Source organism: Zonotrichia albicollis, chromosome 30, assembly GCF_047830755.1.
Source record: "Zonotrichia albicollis isolate bZonAlb1 chromosome 30, bZonAlb1.hap1, whole genome shotgun sequence".
Lineage (NCBI taxonomy): Eukaryota > Metazoa > Chordata > Aves > Passeriformes > Passerellidae > Zonotrichia > Zonotrichia albicollis.
Window position 1 is genome coordinate 3,894,483 of NC_133848.1, and position 19,853 is coordinate 3,914,335.

A 19,853-nucleotide genomic window follows, 5' to 3' on the forward strand; every position below is an offset into this window, starting at 1 on the left:
AAAAAAAAGTGGGAAAAAAGGGGGAAAAACAAAGAGAAAAAAGGGGGGGAAAAGGGAATAAAAGAGGAAAAAAGGGGGGGAAAAGGGGAGGAAAAGGGGGGGAAAAGGGGGGGAAAAGGGGAAAAATAAGGGGAGAAAAAAAGGGAGAAAAAAGCGGGGGAAAAAAGGGGAAAAATGGGGGGAAAAAAACAGGGAAAAAAAAGCGGGGAAAAAATGAAAAAAATGGGGGAAAAAAGTGGAAAAAAAAGCAGGGGAAAAAGGGGGAAAAATGGAAAAACAAAGAGAAAAAAGGGGGGAAAAAGGGGAAAAAAAAGCGGGAAAAAGTGGAAAAAAAGGGGGGAAAAGGGGAAAAAAGGGGGAAAAATAAGGGGGGAAAAATAAGGGGAGAAAAAAAGGGAGAAAAAAGAGGGAGAAAAAAGCGGGGCGAAAAAAAGGAGGAAAAAAGGGGAAAAGTGGGGGGAAAAAAAGCAGGGGAAAAAAGAGGGAGCAGAAAAAAGAGCAGGGGGAAAAATGAAAAAAATGGGGGGAAAAGTGGGAAAAAAAGTGGGAGAAAAGGGGGAAAAACAAAGAGAAAAAAAGGGGGGAAAAAAGGGGGAAAAAGGGGAAAAGGGGGGGAAAAGGGGAGGAAAAGGGGGGGAAAAGGGGGGGGAAAGGGGAAAAATAAGGGGGGAAAAAAAGGGAGAAAAAAAGAAGGAGAAAAACAGGGGGAGAAAAGGGAGAAAAAAGCAGGGAAAAAAAAGCGGGGAAAAAATGAAAAAAATGGGGGAAAAAAGTGGAAAAAATAGCGGGGGAAAAAGGGGGAAAAGGGGAAAAACAAAGAGAAAAAAAGGGGGAAAAAAGATGGAAAAAAAGGTTGAAAAAAAGTGGAAAAAAGCAGAAAAAAGGGGAAAATGGGGGGAAAGGGGGAAAAAATAAGGGGGAAAAATAAGGGGAGAAAAACGGGGAGAAAAGGGAGAAAAAAGCAGGGGAAAAATGGGGGGAAAAGGTGGGGAAAAAAAGCAGGGGAAAAAAAGAGGGAGCAAAAAAAAGAGGGGAAAAAAATAGGGGAAAAAAGTGGAAAAAAGTGGGAAAAAGGGGGAAAAACAAAGAGAAAAAAAGGGGGGGAAAAAGGGAATAAAAGGAGAAAAAAGGGGAAAAGAGGGGGAAAAAGGGGAAAAGGGGAGGGAAAAGGGGAAAAATAAGGGGGGAAAAATAACGGGAGAAAAAAAGGGAGAAAAAAAGAGGGAGAAAAAAGAGGGGAAAAAATGAAAAAAATAGGGCGAAAAACGTGGAAAAAAAAGTGGGAAAAAAGGGGGAAAAATGGAAAAACAAAGAGAAAAAAAGGGGGAAAAGGGGAGGAAAAAAGGTGGGAAAAAAGTGGGAAAAAAGGGGAAAAAAGCGGGGGAAAAAGTGGAAAAAAGGGGGGAAAAGGGGGGAAAAATAAGGGGAGAAAAAAAAGGGAGAAAAATGGGGAGAAAAACAGGGGGAGAAAAGGGAGAAAAAAGAGGGAGAAAAAAGCGGGGAAAAAAAGGAGGAAAAAAGGGGAAAAAAGGGAAAAATGGTGGGAAAAGGTGGGGAAAAAAAGCAGGGGAAAAAAAGCAGGGGAAAAAAAGAGGGAAGAAAAAAAGAGGGAAAAAAGAGGGGGGGAAAAGTGGAGAAAAACGGGAAAAAAGGGAAAGACACAGAGAAAAAGAGGAAAAAAAGGGGGAAAAAAGGGGGAAAAATAAGGGGAGATAAAAAAGGGAGAAAAAAAGAGGGAGAAAAACGGGGAAAAAAAGGGAAAAATGGGGGAAAAAGGTGGGGAAAAAAAGCAGGGGAAAAAAGAGGGAGAAAAAAAAGAGGGGAAAAAAAGAGGGGGAAAAAAATGAAAAAAATGGGGGGAAAAAATGGAAAAACAAAGGGGAAAACAGGGGGAAAAGGGGGGAAAAAAAGGTGGAAAAAAAGTGGGAAAAAAGGTGGAAAAAAAGTGGGAAAAAAGGGAAAAAAAAGCAGAAAAAAAAGGGAAAAAAGCAGGAAAAAAAGCAGAAAAAAGGGGAAAACCCCAGAAACTCTCCTCCTCTCCATCAAATGCTGCCCACCCCAGGCCGGGCCGGGTACCTGGAAGGCGTCCATGCAGGGGCTCCGCGCCAGCTCCTCGTCCACCGCGTGCAGCTTCTCCATGAAGGCGCTGTCGCGGCTGGGCCGGGCCTGGGGGGGCGGCGGCGGCCCCATGGGCACAACCTCGGCACGGACGTGTCTGGGGGGGGCGGGGGGCGCGGGCTGGGGACAGGGGAGAGGGGGGTGGGACAAGAGGGGAATTTTTGCAGATTTTTTGGGGAATTTTAGGTGAGTTTTCAGTAATTTTTTGGTGAATTTTTGGTGAATTTTGGTGATTTTTCGGTGAATTTTCAGTGATTTTTCAGTGAATTTTTGGTGCATATTCGGGGAATTTTCAGTGAATTTTTGGTGATTTTTTGGTGAATTGCTGGTGAGTTTTCAGTGAATTTTCGGTGAATTTTCAGTAAACTTTTTGTGATTTTTCGGTGACTTTTTGGTGAGTTTTCGGTGAATTTTTGGTGAGTTTTCGGTGAATTTTTGGTTATTTTTGGTGACATTTCAGTAAATTTTTGGTGATTTTTCGGTGAATTTTTGGTGATTTTTCCGTGAAGTTTTGGTGAGTTTTTGGTGAATTTCTGTGAATTCTTGGTGAAGTTTTGGTGATTTTTTGGTGAATTTTCAGTGATTTTTGGTGAATTTTCAGTGAATTTTTGGTGAGTTTTCAGTGAATTTTCGGTGATTATTTTGTGAACTTTTAGTCAATTTTTGGTGAATTTTCAGTGAATTTTTGGGGAATTTTTGGTGAATTTTCAGTGAATTTTTGGCAAATTTTCAGTAAATTTTTTGTGAGTTTTTGGTGAATTTTCGGTGAACCTTCAGTGAATTTTCAGTGAATTTTTGGTGATTTTTGGTGAATTTTCAGTGAATTTTCAGTGAATTTTTCGTTAATTTTCGGTGAATTTTCGGTGATTTTTCGGCAAATTTTTGGTGAATTTTCGAGAGCGAATTTCTTGTTCTGCTTCATCAGAAATGGTTGAAATCTTCACACAAAACCATGAACTTTCCCCATTATTCCCGTCCATTCCCGTTTCCCAGCCCAGCATTCGCCGTTACCTCGCCCGGGGCCGCTCCCTCCTCCTCGGACGAGCGCCGGCCCCGCTTGGCCCCGCGGGGCGACGACGCCGCGCTCTCCACGTCGCTCTCCAGCAAACTCTGCGGGGAAAAATGGGCAAAAATCCTCAGAAAAACAGCCCAAAAATCCCAAAAAATATCCCAAAAACCTCAAAAAAACAGCCCAAAAAACCAGCCCAAAAACCCCAAAAAAACAGCCCAAAAAAACAGCCCAAAAACCCCCAAAAAAATCCCAAAAAAACTTTAAAAAAATCCCAAAAAAACACCCCAAAAACCTCAAAAAAACATCCCAAAAAACCTCCCAAAATCCTCAAAAAAACTCCCAAAATCCTCAAAAAAACATCCCAAAAAACCAGCCCAAAAACCCCAAAAAAAACAGCCCAAAAATCCTCAAAAAAAAATCCCCAAAACCTCAAAAAAGCATCCCAAAAAAAACACCCCAAAACCCTCAAAAAACCATCCCAAAAACGTCAAAAAAAGACCAAAAAAACCTCCCAAAATCCTCAAAAAAACAGCCCAAAAACCTCAAAAAAACAGCCCAAAAAAACATCCCAAAAACCCCCCAAAAAATCCCAAAAACCTCAAAAAACCCCCCCAAAACCCTCAAAAAAACAGCCCAAAAACCTCAAAAAAAACCCCAAAAAACCCCCCAAAAACCTCAAAAAAACCTCCCAAAAACCCCAAAAAAACAGCCCAAAAAAACACCCCAGGGTTTTTGGGGTGTTTTTTTGGGGTTTTTGGGATGTTTTTCTGAGGTTTTTGGGATTTTTTTTTGAGGATTTTGGGGTGTTTTTTTGGGGCTTTTGGGCTGTTTTTCTGTTATATGAAATTTTCCTATTACATTTCCTGATTCTATTCACTTTGGTTTTTCAGAAATTAGGGAAATATTTGAAGATTTTAATGAAATCCAACATTTGGAAGACGTTATATAAAATTTTCCTATTTTTATTGACTTTGGTTTTTTCAGAAATTAGGGAAAAATGTGAATATTTTACTTAAATTAAACATTTTGGAAGACATTCTATGAAATTTTCCTATTTGTATTCAATTTGCATTTTCAGAAATTAGGGAAAAATGTGAATATTTTAATTAAATGAAACATCTGGAAGATGTTATATGAAATTTTCCTATTTGTATTCACTTTGGGTTTTTCAGAAATTAGGGAAATATTTGAAGATTTTAATGAAATTAAACATCTGGAAGATGTTATATGAAATTTTACTAATTCTATTCACTTTGGTTTTTGAGAAATTAGGGAAATATTTGAATATTTTTAGGAAATTAAACATCTGGAAGATGTTCTATGAAATTTTACTAATTCTATTCATGTTGGTTTTTCAGAAATTAGGGAAAAATGTGAATATTTTTAATTAAATCAGACATTTGGAAGATGTTCTATGAAATTTTCCTGTTATTTCCCAATTAAAGGTTTTATTCAGGACAGGAATTTCCAAGGACAGGGTGAATTTCTTGTTCTGCTTGAGCAGAAATAAAGCAAAAATAAAAATTTTTAAATGAAATTTTTATGAATTTTTTATGAAATTTATTTTTATGAAATTTTAAGGAAATTTTATGAAATTTTCCTGTTATTTCCTAATTGTATTCACTTTGGTTTTTTCAGAAATTAGGGAAAAATGTGAATATTTTTAATTAAATCAGACATTTGGAAGATGTTCTATGAAATTTTCCTGTTATTCCCTAATTAAAGGTTTTATTCAGCACAGGAATTTCCAAGGACAGAGTGAATTTCTTGTTCTGCTTGAGCAGAAATAAAGCAAAAATAAAAATTTTTAAATGAAATTTTTATGAATTTTTTATGAAATTTATTTTTATGAAATTTTAAGGAAATTTTATGAAATTTTCCTGTTATTTCCTAATTGTATTCACTTTGGTTTTTTCAGAAATTAGGGAAAAATGTGAATATTTTTAATTAAATTAAACATCTGGAAGACGTTCTATGAAATTTTCCTCTTATTTCCTAATTAAAGGTTTTATTTAGCACTTTATTTAGAATTTATTTAGCAATTTATTTAGAAATTTCCAAGGACAGGGTGCATTTCTTGTTCTGCTTTAGCAGAAATGCTTCACACAAATATATGAAATTTTCCTGTTATTTCCTAATTCTATTCACTTTGGTTTTTTTCAGAAATTAAGAAGAAATGTGAATATTTTAATGAAATTAAGCATTTGGAAGATGTTCTATGAAATTTTACTAATTCTATTCATGTTGGTTTTTCAGAAATTTGGAAGAAATGTGAATATTTTACTTAAATTAAGCATTTGGGAGATGTTCTATGAAATTTTCCTGTTATTTCCTAATTAAAGGTTTTATTTAACACAGAAATTTCCAAGGACAGGGTGAATTTCTTTTTCTGCTTGAGCAGAAATATATGAAATTTTCCTGTTATTTCCTAATTCTATTCACTTTGGTTTATCAGAAATTAAGGAAAAATGTGAAGATTTTTTATTAAATTAAACATCTGGAAGATGTTATATGAAATTTTTCTGTTATTTTCTATTTGCATTCACTTTGATTTTTTTCAGAAATTAGAGAAAAATGTGAATATTTTACTTAAATTAAGCATTTGGAAGACATTATATGAAATTTTCCTATTTGTATTGACTTTGGTTTTTTCAGAAATTAGGAAGAAACGTGAACATTTTTAATTAAATTAAACATTTGGAAGATGTTCTATGAAATTTTCCTGTTATTTCCTAATAGTATTCACTTTGATTTTTTTCAGAAATTAGGAGTAAATTAGAAGATTTTAATGAAATTAAATATTTGGAAGATGTTCTATGAAATTTTCCTAATTCTATTCATGTTGGTTTTTCAGAAATTAGGGAAAAATGTGAATATTTTTAATTAAATTAAACATCTGGAAGACGTTCTATGAAATTTTCCTATTTGAATTCACTTTGGTTTTTCAGAAATTAGGAAGAAATGTGAATATTTTACTTAAATTAAGCATTTGGAAGACGTTCTATGAAATTTTCCTATTTGTATTTAATTTTTTTTTAGAAATTAGGGAAAAATGTGAATATTTTAATTAAATTAAACATTTTGGAAGATGTTCTATGAAATTTTCCTATTAGAGAATAGAATTTCCTGATTCTATTCACTTTGGTTTTTTTCAGAAATTAAGAAGAAATGGGAAGATTTTCATGAAATCAGACATTTGGAAGATGTCATATGAAATTTTCCTGTTATTTCCTAATTGTATTCACGTTGGTTTTTTTCAGAAATTTGGAAGCAATGTGAAAATTTTTCAGGAAATTAAATATTTGGAAATTTTCCTAATTCTATTCATGTTGCTTTTTCAGAAATTAGGAAGAAATGGGAAGGTTTTTCAGGAAATTAACATTTGGAAGATGTTCTATGAAATTTTCCTATTTGTATTCACTTTGGTTTTTTCAGAAATTAAGAAGAAATGTGAATATTTTACTTAAATTAAGCATTTGGAAGACGTTCTATGAAATTTTCCTGCTATTTCCTATTTAAATTCACTTTGTTTTTTTCAGAAATTAGGGAAAAATGTGAATATTTTTAATGAAATTAAGCATTTGGAAGATGTTCTATGAAATTTCCTATTTGTATTTAATTTTTTTTTTTAGAAATTAGGGAAAAATGTGAATATTTTTAATGAAATGAAACATCTGGAAGATGTTATATGAAATTTTCCTATTTTTATTGACTTTGTTTTTTTCAGAAATTAGGGAAAAATGTGAATATCTTAATTAAATTAAACATCTGGAAGATGTTATATGAAATTTTTCTGTGAAATTTTCCTATTTGAATTCACTTTGGTTTTTTTAGAAATTAGGGAAAAATGTGAATATTTTTAATTAAATTAAGCATTTTGGAAGATGTTCTATGAAATTTTCCTATTTGTATTTAATTTTTTTTTTAGAAATTAGTGAAATATTTGAATATTTTTAATTAAATGAAATATTTGGAAGCTGCTGAGGCCTCACCTCCTCGGCAGTCTCATCCTCCTCCTCCTCCTCAGGCCGATATTCCTCATCCGAGGAATCGTCCTCCTCCAGGGGAATGTCCACAAACTGAGGGGGCTGCAAGGGAAAATTCATAAAAATTCAGAATATTTCATAAAAGGTGAATATTTCAAATTGAGGAAACAGCCTGGAGGTCAGCAAGGAAATGATGGAGAAAACAAAGAAATAAATTAATGGAAGAATCGTCCTCCTCCAGGGGAATGTCCACAAACTGAGGGGGCTGCAATGGAAAAAATTCATAAAAATTCAGAATATTTAATAAATTGGGAATGTTTAAAATTGAGGAAACAGCCTGGAGGTCAGCAAGGAAATGATGGAGAAAACAAAGAAATAAATTAATGAAAGAATCGTCCTCCTCCAGGGGGATGTCCACAAACTGAGGGGGCTGCAATGGAAAATTCATAAAAATTCAGAATATTCAATAAATGGGGAATGTTTAAAATTGAGGAAACAGCCTGGAGGTCAGCAAGGAAATGATGGGGAAAGCAAAGAAATAAATTCATGAAAGATTGGGAAAGGAAAGCCAAGGTGAAAGAAGAAATAATTGAGAATTTATGTGATGGAAATGAGAAAAAAAAGCACAAATAATTGGGAAGAAAAAGCACAAATAATTTAGAATTTATGTGATGGAAATGGCAAGAAAAAGCAGAAAAAATTGAGAATTTATATGCAAGAAAAAGCACAAATAATTTGGTATTTATGTGATGGAAGTGGCAAAAAAAAGCACAAATAATTGGGAAGAAAAAGCACAAATAATTTGGTATTTATGTGATGGAAATGGGAAGAAAATTGAGAATTTATGTGATGGAAATGGCAAAAAAAAGCACAAATAATTTAGAATTTATGTGATGGAAATGGCAAGAAAAAACACAAATACTTGAGAATTTATATGATGGCAGTGGCAAGAACAGGCAAAAGCACAAATAATTTGGTATTTATATGATGGAAATGGCAAGAAAAAGCACAAATAATTGAGAATTTAAATGAAGGAAGTGGCAAAAAAAAGCAAAAATAATTTGGTATTTATATGATGGAAATGGCAAAAAAAAAGCACAAATAATTGAGAATTTATATGCAAGAAAAAGCACAAATAATTTGGTATTTATGTGATGGAAATGGCAAGAAAATTGAGAATTTATGTGATGGAAATGGGAAGAAAAAACACAAATAATTGAGAATTTATGTGATGGAAATTGCAAAAAAAAGCATAAATCATTTGGGATTTATATGATGCAAATGGCAAGAAAAAGCACAAATAACTGAGAATTTAAATGATGGAAATGGCAAGAACAAGCACAAATAATTTGGTATTTATGTGATGGAAATGGCATGAGAAGCTCAGAAATTATTTTATATTTTGGTACACAAGAGATGGAGAAAAAGGCAGGAGAAATTCACAATCAGATCAAATATTTAAAATGGAGGAAACAGCCTGGAGGTCAGCAAGGAAATGATGGAGAAAACAAAGAAATAAATTAATGAAAGAATCGTCCTCCTCCAGGGGAATGTCCACAAACTGAGGGGGCTGCAACGGAAAATTCATAAAAATTCAGAATATTCAATAAATGGGGAATGTTTGAAATGGAGGAATCACAAAATTCTGAATATTCAATCAATGGGGAATGTTAAAAATGGAGGAATCACAAAATTCTGAATATTCAATAAATGGGGAATGTTAAAAATGGAGGAATCACAAAATTCTGAATATTCAATAAATGGGGAATGTTAAAAATGGAGGAATCACAAAATTCTGAATATTCAATAAATGGAATGTTAAAAATGGAGGAATCACAAAATTCTGAATATTCAATAAATGGGGAATGTTAAAAATGGAGGAATCACAAAATTCTGAATATTCAATAAATGGGGAATGTTAAAAATGGAGGAATCACAAAATTCAGAATATTCAATAAATGGGGAATGTTAAAAATGGAGGAATCACAAAATTCAGAATATTCAATAAATGGGGAATGTTAAAAATGGAGGAATCACAAAATTCAGAATATTCAATAAATGGGGAATGTTAAAAATGGAGGAATCACAAAATTCAGAATATTCAATAAATGGGGAATGTTAAAAATGGAGGAATCACAAAATTCTGAATATTCAATAAATGGAATGTTAAAAATGGAGGAATCACAAAATTCTGAATATTCAATAAATGGGGAATGTTAAAAATGGAGGAATCACAAAATTCAGAATATTCAATAAATGGGGAATGTTTCAAATGGAGGAATCACAAAATTCAGAATATTCAATAAATGGGGAATGTTAAAAATGGAGGAATCACAAAATTCTGAATATTCAATAAATGGGGAATGTTAAAAATGGAGGAATCACAAAAATTCAGAATATTCAATAAATGGGGAATGTTTGAAATGGAGGAATCACAAAATTCTGAATATTCAATAAATGGGGAATGTTAAAAATGGAGGAATCACAAAATTCTGAATATTCAATAAATGGGGAAGGTTTCAAATGGAGGAATCACAAAATTCTGAATATTCAATAAATGGGGAATGTTAAAAATGGAGGAAACACAAAAATTCAGAATATTCAATAAATGGGGAATGTTAAAAATGGAGGAATCACAAAATTCTGAATATTCAATAAATGGGGAATGTTAAAAATGGAGGAATCACAAAATTCTGAATATTCAATAAATGGGGAATGTTTGAAATGGAGGAATCACAAAATTCTGAATATTCAATCAATGGGGAATGTTAAAAATGGAGGAATCACAAAATTCTGAATATTCAATAAATGGGGAATGTTAAAAATGGAGGAATCACAAAATTCTGAATATTCAATAAATGGGGAATGTTTAAAATGGAGGAATCACAAAATTCAGAATATTCAATAAATGGGGAATGTTAAAAATGGAGGAATCACAAAATTCTGAATATTCAATAAATGGGGAATGTTAAAAATGGAGGAATCACAAAATTCAGAATATTCAATAAATGGGGAATGTTTGAAATGGAGGAATCACAAAATTCTGAATATTCAATAAATGGGGAATGTTTGAAATTGAGGAAACTGCCTGGAGGTCAGCAAGGAAATGATGGGGAAAGGAAAGGAATAAATTAATGAAAGATTGGGAAAGGAAAGCCAAGGTGAAAGAAGAAATAATTGAGAATTTATGTGATGGAAATGAGAAAAAAAAGCACAAATAATTGGGAAGAAAAAGCACAAATAATTGAGAATTTATGTGATGGAAATGGCAAGAAAAAGCAGAAAAAATTGAGAATTTATATGCAAGAAAAAGCACAAATAATTTGGTATTTATGTGATGGAAGTGGCAAAAAAAAGCACAAATAATTGGGAAGAAAAAGCACAAATAATTTAGAATTTATGTGATGGAAATGGGAAGAAAAAGCACAAATAATTGAGAATTTATATGCAAGAAAAAGCACAAATAATTTAGAATTTATGTGATGGAAATGGCAAAAAAACCCACAAATAATTGAGAATTTATGTGATGGAAATGGCAAGAAAAAGCACAAATAATTGAGAATTTATATGCAAGAAAAAGCACAAATAATTTGGTATTTATATGATGGAAATGGCAAGAAAAAGCATAAATAATTTGGTATTTATGTGATGGAAGTGGCAAGAAAAGGCACAAATAATTGAGAATTTAAATGATGGAAATGGTAAGAACAAGCAGAAATAATTTGGTATTTATGTGATGGAAATGGCAAGAAGAAGCACAAATAATTTAGAATTTATGTGATGAAAATGGGAAGAAAATTGAGAATTTATGTGATGGAAGTGGCAAGAAAAAGCACAAATAATTTGGAATTTATGTGATGGAAATGGGAAGAAAAAACACAAATAATTGAGAATTTATGTGATGGAAATGGCAAGAAAAAGCACAAATAATTTGGTATTTATGTGATGGAAATGGCAAAAAAAAAGCACAAATAATTGAGAATTTATATGCAAGAAAAAGCACAAATAATTTGGTATTTATGTGATGGAAATGGCAAGAAAATTGAGAATTTATGTGATGGAAATGGGAAGAAAAAGCACAAATAATTTGGTATCTATATGATGGAAATGGCAAAAAAAAGCACAAATAATTGGGAAGAAAAAGCACAAATAATTGAGAATTTATGTGATGGAAATGGTAAGAAAAAGCACAAATAATTGAGAATTTATATGATGGAAATGGGAAGAACAGACACAAATAATTTAGAATTTATGTGATGGAAATGGCAAGAAAAAGCACAAATAATTTGGTATTTATGTGATGGAAATGGCAAAAAAAAGCACAAATAATTGAGAATTTACATGGTGGAAATGGCAAGAAAAAGCAGAAATAATTTGGTATTTATGTGATGGAAATGGCAAGAAAATTGAGAATTTATGTGATGGAAATGGGAAGAAAAAGCACAAATAATTTGGTATTTATGTGATGGAAATGGCATGAGAAGCTCAGAAATTATTTTATATTTTGGTACACAAGAGATGGAGAAAAAGGCAGGAGAAATTCACAATCAGATCAAATATTTAAAATTGAGGAAACTGCCTGGAGGTCAGCAAGGAAATGATGGGGAAAGCAAAGAAATAAATTAATGAAAGATTGGGAAAGGAAAGCCAAGGTGCAAGAGCAAACAATTGAGAATTTATGTGATGGAAATGGCAAAAAAAAGCACAAATAATTGAGAATTTAAATTAAGGAAGTGGCAAAAAACCCCACAAATAATTGAGAATTTATGTGATGGAAATGGCAAGAAAATTGAGAATTTATGTGATGGAAATGGCAAGAAAAAGCACAAATAATTGAGAATTTAAATGGTGGAAATGGGAAGAAAAAGCACAAATAATTGAGAATTTATGTGGTGGAAATGGCAAAAAAAAAGCACAAATAATTTGGTATTTATGTGATGGAAATGGCAAAAAAAAGCATAAATAATTTAGAATTTATATGATAGAAATGGCAAGAAAAAGCACAAATAATTGAGAATTTACGTGATGGAAATGAGAAGAAAAAGCACAAATAATTGGGAAGAAAAAGCACAAATAATTGAGAATTTAAATGAAGGAAGTGGCAAAAAAAAGCAGAAATAATTGGGAATTTATATGATGGAAATTGCAAGAAAAAGCACAAATAATTGGGAAGAAAAAGCACAAATAATTTAGAATTTATGTGGTGGAAGTGGCAAAAAAAAGCAAAAATAATTGAGAATTTATATGCAAGAAAAAGCACAAATAATTTAGAATTTGTGGATGGAAATGGCAAAAAAAAGCACAAATAATTGAGAATTTACGTGATGGAAATGGGAAGAAAATAATTGAGAATTTAAATGATGAAATGGCAAGAAAAAGCACAAAAAATTGAGAATTTACGTGGTGGAAATGGCAAGAAAAAGCACAAATAATTGAGAATTTATATGCAAAAAAAAGCAGAAATAATTTGGTATTTATATGATGGAAATGGCAAAAAAAAGCACAAAAAATTGAGAATTTATATGCAAGAAAAAGCACAAATAATTTGGTATTTATATGATGGAAATGGCAAAAAAAAGCACAAATAATTGAGAATTTAAATGAAGGAAGTGGCAAGAAAAAGCACAAATAATTTAGAATTTGTGTGATGGAAATTGCAAGAAAATTGAGAATTTATGTGATGGAAATGGCAAGAAAAAGCACAAATAATTGAGAATTTAAATGGTGGAAATGGGAAGAAAAAGCACAAATAATTGAGAATTTATATGATGGAAATGGCAAGAAAAAGCAGAAATAATTGAGAATTTCTGTGATTGCTGCCAGAATTCTCTCACCTTCACCTCGTTTGCCTTCTTGATTGGAGAAATGTTCCAGGTGGGAATGACCTGGGGACAGAAACCTGGGCTGGCACAGAGCACTGGGGATTCACTGCCCAGCCCTAATTAACCATTTAATTAATCATTTAATTGATTTAATTGATCATTTAATTGTGTTAATTGATTCTTTTCACTCCAAGCACATTCAGGCTCCTCCTCTAAAATCACAGAGCAACAGCACTGACAGAGCTGGAAGGGATGGGAATCATCAATCCATGGACAGACACCCCAAAACCCATCCAGACCCCAAAAACCCATCCAGACCCCAAAAACCCATCCAGACCCCAAAAACCCATCCGGACCCCAAAACCCATCCGGACCCCAAAACCCATCCAGGCCCCAAAACCCATCCGGGCCCCAAAACCCATCCAGACCCCAAAACCCATCCAGACCCCAAAACCCATCCAGACCCCCAAAACCCATCTGGACCCCAAAACCCATCCAGGCCCCAAAACCCATCCAGACCCCAAAACCCATCCAGACCCCAAAACCCATCCAGGCCCCAAAACCCATCCAGACCCCAAAACCCATCCGGGCCCCAAAACCCATCCGGACCCCCCAAAACCCATCCAGACCCCAAAAACCCATCCGGACCCCCCCAAACCCATCCGGACCCCAAAACCCATCCAGACCCCAAAACCCATCTGGACCCCAAAACCCATCCAGACCCCAAAACCCATCCAGGCCCCAAAACCCATCCAGACCCCAAAACCCATCCAGGCCCCAAAACCCATCCGGACCCCCCAAAACCCATCTGGACCCCAAAACCCATCCAGGCCCCAAAAACCCATCCAGAGCCCAAAACCCATCCAGGCCCCAAAACCCATCCAGACCCCAAAAACCCATCCAGGCCCCAAAAACCCATCCGGACCCCAAAAACCCATCCGGACCCCAAAAACCCATCCAGGCCCCAAAACCCATCCAGACCCCAAAAACCCATCCAGGCCCCAAAAACCCATCCGGACCCCAAAAACCCATCCGGACCCCAAAAACCCATCCAGGCCTCAAAAACCCATCCGGACCCCAAAACCCATCCGGGCCTCAAAAACCCATCCAGGCCCCAAAAACCCATCCAGGCCCCAAAAACCCATCCAGGCCCCAAAAACCCATCCAGGCCCCAAAAACCCAAATTTTTTGGGGGTTCTGGAAGGATCTGTCCCAGCTCCAGATTTACTCACCCCTCCTTTCTTACTCACCCCTCCTTTCTTACTCACCCCTCCTTTCTCCACCACCTCCTTCAGCTTGGACCGAGTCATCTTGGGCTCCTGAGAGGGGAAAACACAACGGGGACAAACTCAGGGCTGCCCTCAGGGACGGGGATTACTCAGCTGAGCTTTGGAGTAAAGTTACTGTGAGTAAAATTGTGAGTAAAGTTATTGGGAGTAAAGTTATTGGGAGTAAAGTTACTGGGAGTAAAGTTATTGTGAGTGAAGTTACTCTGAGTAGAGTTACTGTGAGTGAAGTTACTGTGAGCAAAGTTACTGTGAGTAAAGTTACTGGGAGTGAAGTTATTGTGAGTGAAGTTATTGTGAGTGAAGTTATTGTGAGTAAAGTTACTCTGAGTAAAGTTACTCTGAGTAAAGTTATTGTGAGTAAAGTTATTGTGAGTAAAGTTACTCTGAGTAAAGTTATTGTGAGTAAAGTTACTGGGAGTAAAGTTATTGTGAGTGAAGTTACTCTGAGTAGAGTTACTGTGAGTGAAGTTACTGTGAGCAAAGTTATTGGGAGTAAAGTTACTGTGAGTAAAGTTACTCTGAGTGAAGTTACTCTGAGTAAAGTTACGGTGAGTAAAGTTATTGTGAGTAAAGTTACTCTGAGTAAAGTTACTCTGAGTAAAGTTATTGTGAGTAAAGTTATTGTGAGTAAAGTTACTCTGAGAGTAAAGTTATTGTGAGAAAAGTTACTGGGAGTAAAGTTACTCTGAGTGAAGTTACTGGGAGTAAAGTTATTGTGAGTAAAGTTATTGTGAGAAAAGTTACTGGGAGTAAAGTTACTGGGAGTAAATTTATTGGGAGTGAAGTTACTGGGAGTAAAGTTATTGTGAGTGAAGTTATTGTGAGTAAAGTTGTAGTGAGTGAAGTTACTGTGAGTAAAGTTACTGTGAGTAAAGTTACTCTGACAGTAAAGTTACTGTGAGTGAAGTTATTGTGAGTGAAGTTACTCTTGGGAGTAAAGTTACTCTGAGAGCAAAGTTATTGTGAGTAAAGTTACTGGGAGTAAAGTTGCTCTGAGTAAAGTTACTGCGAGTAAAGTTACTGGGAGTGAAGTTATTCTGAGTAAAGTTACTGGGAGTAAAGTTACTGGGAGTAAAGTTATTGGGAGTAAAGTTATTGTGAGTAAAGTTACTGGGAGTAAAGTTATTGTGAGTAAAGTTACTCTGAGTAAAGTTATTGTGAGTAAAGTTATTGTGAGTGAAGTTAAAGTTACTGGGAGTAAAGTTACTAGGAGTGAAGTTACTGTGAGTAAAGTTACTCTGAGTAAAGCACAGTTTGCAATGGAGCTTTTCTCTTTTATTCAATTCATGACCTGATTAATCACCTTTCAGACATCACCAATACCTCAAAAATAACCTCAGAAATAACTCAAAATGGACTCAGCCATAACTCAAAATTAACTCAGAAAAACCCTCAAAAATAACACCAAAAAATTTAAAAAAAATCAAAAAACTCAAAAAACTAAAAAAACCCACAAAAAATAAAAAACTCAAAAAACCCTCAAAAATAACTCAAAAAAAATCACCAGTAACTCACCAATAACTCACCATTAACTCAAAAAACCCTCAAAAAAACCTCAAAAAAAACCCAAAAAACTCAAAAACTCAAAAAAACCTCAAAAAAACCTCAAAAAACTCCAAAAAACCTCAAAAATAACTAAAAAAACTAAAAAAACCTAAAAACCTCAAAAAAACAAAGAAACCCCCACTCAAATAAATAAACCTCAAAGATAACCTCAACATTCACTCCAAACTAACTCAAAAATAACTCAAAAATAACTCAAAAATAACTCAAAAATAACTCACCAATAACCTCAAAAATTACCTCAAACTAACTCAAAACTAACTCAAAAATAACCTCAAAAATAATGCAAAAAAATGAAAAAAAACTTTAAAAAAAAACTCAAAAAAACTCAAAAACCCCTCAAAAATAATCTCAAAAATAACTCACCAATAACACACCAATAACTCAAAATTAACTCAAAATTAACTCAAAAACAACTCAAAAATAACTCAAAAATAACTCAAAAAACCCCTCAGAAAAAAATTTTAAAAAACTCAAAAAACCCTTAAAAATAACTAAAAAAACCTCAAAAAAACTCAAAAAAAATCAAAAAACCTCAAAAATAACCTCAACATTAACTCCAAACTAACTCAAAACTAATTCAAAAATAACTCAAAAATAACTCACCAATAACTCACCAATAACCTCAAAAATTACCTCAAACTAACTCAAAACTAACTCAAAAATAACCTCAAAAATAACTCAAAAAAACCCTCAAAAAACCCTCAAAAATAACTAAAAAACCCTCAAAAAAACTCAAAAAAAATCAAAAAACCCTCAAAAATAACCTCAAGAATAACTCACCAGTAACTCACCAATAACTCAAAAATAACTCAAAAAACCCCTCAGATAAAAATTTTAAAAAAACTCAAAAAACCCTCAAAAAACCCTCAAAAATAACCTCAAGAATAACTCACCAATAACTCAAAATTAACTCAAAATTAACTCAAAAATACCTCAAAAATAACTCAAAATTAACCTCAAAAATAACTCAAAAATAACCTCAAAAATAATGCAAAAAAATAAAAATAAACTTAAAAAAACCTCAAAAAAACTCAAAAACCCCTCAAAAATAATCTCAAAAATAACTCACCAATAACACACCAATAACTCAAAATTAACTCAAAATTAACTCAAAAACAACTCAAAAATAACTCAAAAATAACTCAAAAAACCCCTCAGAAAAAAATTTTAAAAAACTCAAAAAACCCTTAAAAATAACTAAAAAACCTAAAAAAAACCTAAAAAAAACACTCAAAAAAAACCCTAAAAAAACCCCTCAAAAATAACTAAAAAAACCTCAAAAAAACTCAAAAAAAATCAAAAAACCTCAAAAATAACCTCAACATTCACTCAAAAATAACTCAAAAATAACCTCAAAAATAACCTCAAAAATAACCTCAAAAATAACTCGCCAATAACTTGAAAAATTACCTCAAAAAAACTCAAAAATAACCTCAAAAATAATGCAAAAAAATAAAAAAAAACTTAAAAAAAACCTCAAAAAAACTCAAAAAACCCTCAAAAATAATCTCAAAAATAACTCACCAATAACACACCAATAACCCAAAATTAACTCAAAATTAACTCAAAACTAACTCAAAATTAACTCAAAAATAACCTCAAAAATAACTCAAAAAACCCCTCAGAAAAAATTTTTAAAAACTCAAAAATAACTAAAAAAACCTCAAAAAAACTCAAAAAAAAAATCAAAAAACCTCAAAAATAACCTCCAAACCAACTCCTCCTATTTCTGTTTTCTAATTTACCCTCAGCCATTCCTCACTCCCTCCAGGTGATAAATCTGGTAATTAAACCCAATTAACACAATTATTACAACAGCTAAATTAATTTTTTTTTGGTTCCACCTCTTCTCCCCACATCCCATTAAAGCCCAGCAAGGTTTTGGGAAATTTAGAACAAAAATAAAATAAATTCAGGAATTTTTGACTCACAAACAAAGGAATATCCTCGGTCTCACTGATGGCTGCCTTCACCATGGCCACCACGTGCTCGTTGGTGATCACCTCCTAAAAACACCAAAAATCAGGATTTTTATCACAAAAAATAAAGATTTTAATTGAGTTTAGTTGTTTATCCAACAAGAGTTGGGTGGAAATGCAATGGGGAAATATTCAGTATGGAATTTGTAAAAATACAGTAGCAAAAAATTTAAATGAATCCATTTAAAATCAATGAATTTATTTAATTTTAAATGAATCAATTCAAAATAAATTGATTTTTTTAAATTTAAATGAATCCATTTAAAATAAATGAATTTATTGAAATTTAAATGAATCCATTTAAAATCAATGAATTTATTTAAATTTAAATGGATCAATTTAAAATCAATGAATTTATTTAAATTTAAATGAATCCATTTAAAATAAATGAATTTATTGAAATTTAAATGAATCAATTTAATATAAATTGATTTATTTAAATTTAAATGGATCCATTTAAAATAAATGAATTTATTTAAATTTTTCAAAATTAAATCAATTTGTAATCACACAGTAGCAAAAAATGATTGGTCAGAGATCAGACAGGAAAATTGAAATGAATCAATTTAAAATAAATGAATTTTTTTAAATTTAAATGAATCCATTTAAAATAAATTAATTTATTTAAATTTAAATGAATCCATTTAAAATAAACGAATTTATTGAAATTTAAATGAATCGATTTAAAATACATGAATTTATTTAAATTTAAATGAATCCATTTAAAATAAATGAATTTATTGAAATTTAAATGAATCCATTTAAAATAATTGATTTCTTTAAATTTAAATGAATCCATTTAAAATCAATGAATTTATTTAAATTTAAATGAATCCATTTAAAATAAATGAATTTATTTAAATTTTTAAAAATAAAATCAATTTGTGATCACACAGTAGCAAAAAATGATTGGTGGGAGATCAGACAGGAAAATTTAAATGAATTAATTCAGAATAAATGAATTTATTTAAATTTAAATGAATCCATTTAAAATAAATGAATTTATTGAAATTTAAATGAATCCATTTAAAACAAATTGATTTATTTAAATTTAAAAAATTAATAAAATAATTGAAACCAAAGCCCACAGCAGTTTGTGTGATATCAGTAATCAGTGCTCGTTGGTGATCACCTCCTAAAAAACACAAAAAAAATCAGGATTTTTATCACAAAAAAACAAAATTTTAATTGAGTTTAGTTGTTTATCCAACAAGAGTTGGGTGGAAATGCAATGGGGAAATATTCAGTGTGCAATTTGTAAAAATACAGTAGCAAAAAATTTAAATGAATCAATTTAAAATAAATGAATTTATTTAAATTTAAATGAATCAATTTAAAATAAATGAATTTATTTAAATTTAAATGAATCAATTCAAAATAAATTGATTTATTTAAATTTAAATGAATCCATTCAAAATAAATGAATTTATCTAAATTTAAATGAATCCATTTAAAATAAATGAATTTATTGAAATTTAAGTGAATGAATTGAAAATAAATGAATTTATTTAAATTTAAATGAATCCATTTAAAATAAATGAATTTATTTAAATTTAAATGAATCCATTTAAAATAAATGAATTTATTTAAATTTTAAAAATTAAATCAATTTTTAATCACACAGTAGCAAAAAATGATTGGTGGGAGAGCAGACAGCAAAATTTAAATTAATTAATTTAAAATAAATGAATTTATTTTAATTTAAATGAATCCATTTAAAATAAATTGATTTATTTAAATTTAAATGAATCCATTTAAAATAAATAAATTTATTTAAATTTAAATGAATCAATTTAAATTATTTAAATTTTTAAAAATTAAATCAATTTGTAATCACACAGTAGCAAAAAGTGATTGGTCGGAGATCAGACAGGTAAATTTAAATGAATTAATTCAAAATAAATGAATTTATTTAAATTTAAATGAATCCATTTAAAATAAATGAATTTATTGAAATTTAAATGAATCCATTTAAAATCAATGAATTTATTGAAATTTAAATGAATCCATTGAAAATAAATGAATTTATTTAAATTTTTAAAAATTAAATCAATTTGTAATCACACAGTAGCAAAAAATGT

At 31.6% G+C, this 19,853-nt stretch overlaps 1 protein-coding gene across 2 annotated transcripts in view; it reads right to left on the reverse strand.

Moving 5' to 3' along the window:
* Window positions 1–19,853, reverse strand: part of LOC102073675 (GON-4-like protein) — a 92,861-nt gene that overhangs the window by 64,796 nt on the left and 8,212 nt on the right. The window contains exons 4-9 of one of the 2 annotated variants that reach the window (XM_074529415.1): window positions 17,725–17,799; window positions 14,189–14,257; window positions 12,951–13,001; window positions 7,123–7,218; window positions 3,130–3,228; window positions 2,077–2,238 (exon numbers count right to left, since the gene is read on the reverse strand). In XM_074529415.1, coding sequence (XP_074385516.1) covers window positions 2,077–2,238; window positions 3,130–3,228; window positions 7,123–7,218; window positions 12,951–13,001; window positions 14,189–14,257; window positions 17,725–17,799 — 552 coding nt within the window. The remainder of the gene's footprint in view (window positions 1–2,076; window positions 2,239–3,129; window positions 3,229–7,122; window positions 7,219–12,950; window positions 13,002–14,188; window positions 14,258–17,724; window positions 17,800–19,853) is intronic. The other variant, XM_074529416.1, reaches the window with a different exon arrangement.